Below are 805 nucleotides of genomic sequence, written 5' to 3' on the forward strand. Positions count from 1 at the left end.
AGGGGCAGGTGCAGCAGCAACAAATGCAGCAGCAATCGATGCAACAGCAGCAGCAGCAGCAGCAGCAACAGCAGCAGCAGCAGCAGCAAGTGCTTATGCAGAGACATATGGAAACAACACAAACAACAGGGGGCCCCCTCTATGTGTTTAAGGATACAGAGGGGCCCCTCATGCTGCAGCTGCAGCAGCAAGCAATGGATGGGCTGCTGCAGCAGCAACACGTATCAGCAGCAACACCACCAGCAGCAGCAACACCAGCAGCAGCAGCAGCAGCAGCAGCAGCAGCAGCAGCAGCAGCAGCAGCAGCAGCAGCAGAAACAGAAGCAACAGGAAACACAGATGAATTCATAGATAAAATAAGCAACGAGCTCTATCAACAGCACCAACATATTACAGGGGGGGCCCTGGGGGCCCCCCTAACTCCGCAGGTATTAGGGATACAAAATTAAATAAATAAAATAAAATAAATAAATAAAATAAAATAAATAAATAAATAAAACAAAAACAATATAAATATAAATAAACATTAAAATATAAACAAACGAACATTCTCACCTCCCTATACACTGCAATACCTTCTCTTCATTTATATTAGGGGGCCCCCCACCAGGGGTTTATTTTTTATCTATTGGGGCCCCCCATTGGGGGGGCCCCCCTGGGGGGCCCCCGGGGGGGCGGGGAAAGGCACATGTAGGGCCCCCCATGAGGGGGGCCCCTTGTGCTTGAGGGGGCCCCCCTGAGGGGGCCCCCTGCTTGAGGGGGCCCCCCTGAGGGGGCCCCTTGCTTGGGGGGGCCCCCCTGGGGG

At 52.7% G+C, this 805-nt stretch overlaps 1 protein-coding gene across 1 annotated transcript in view; it reads left to right on the top strand.

Annotated features, from left to right (window-relative positions):
* The window catches only part of EMH_0032470 (uncharacterized protein), a gene marked incomplete at both ends in the record, with an annotated part of 3,411 nt that extends 3,260 nt beyond the window's left edge, over positions 1-151 (top strand). Inside the window, one exon of the mRNA XM_013494639.1 lies at positions 1-151. Coding sequence (XP_013350093.1) covers positions 1-151 — 151 coding nt within the window.
* Between the last annotated feature and the right edge of the window lie 654 nt (positions 152-805).

Source organism: Eimeria mitis, genomic scaffold (assembly GCF_000499745.2).
Source record: "Eimeria mitis Houghton genomic scaffold, Emh_scaff1231, whole genome shotgun sequence".
Classification (NCBI taxonomy): domain Eukaryota; phylum Apicomplexa; class Conoidasida; order Eucoccidiorida; family Eimeriidae; genus Eimeria; species Eimeria mitis.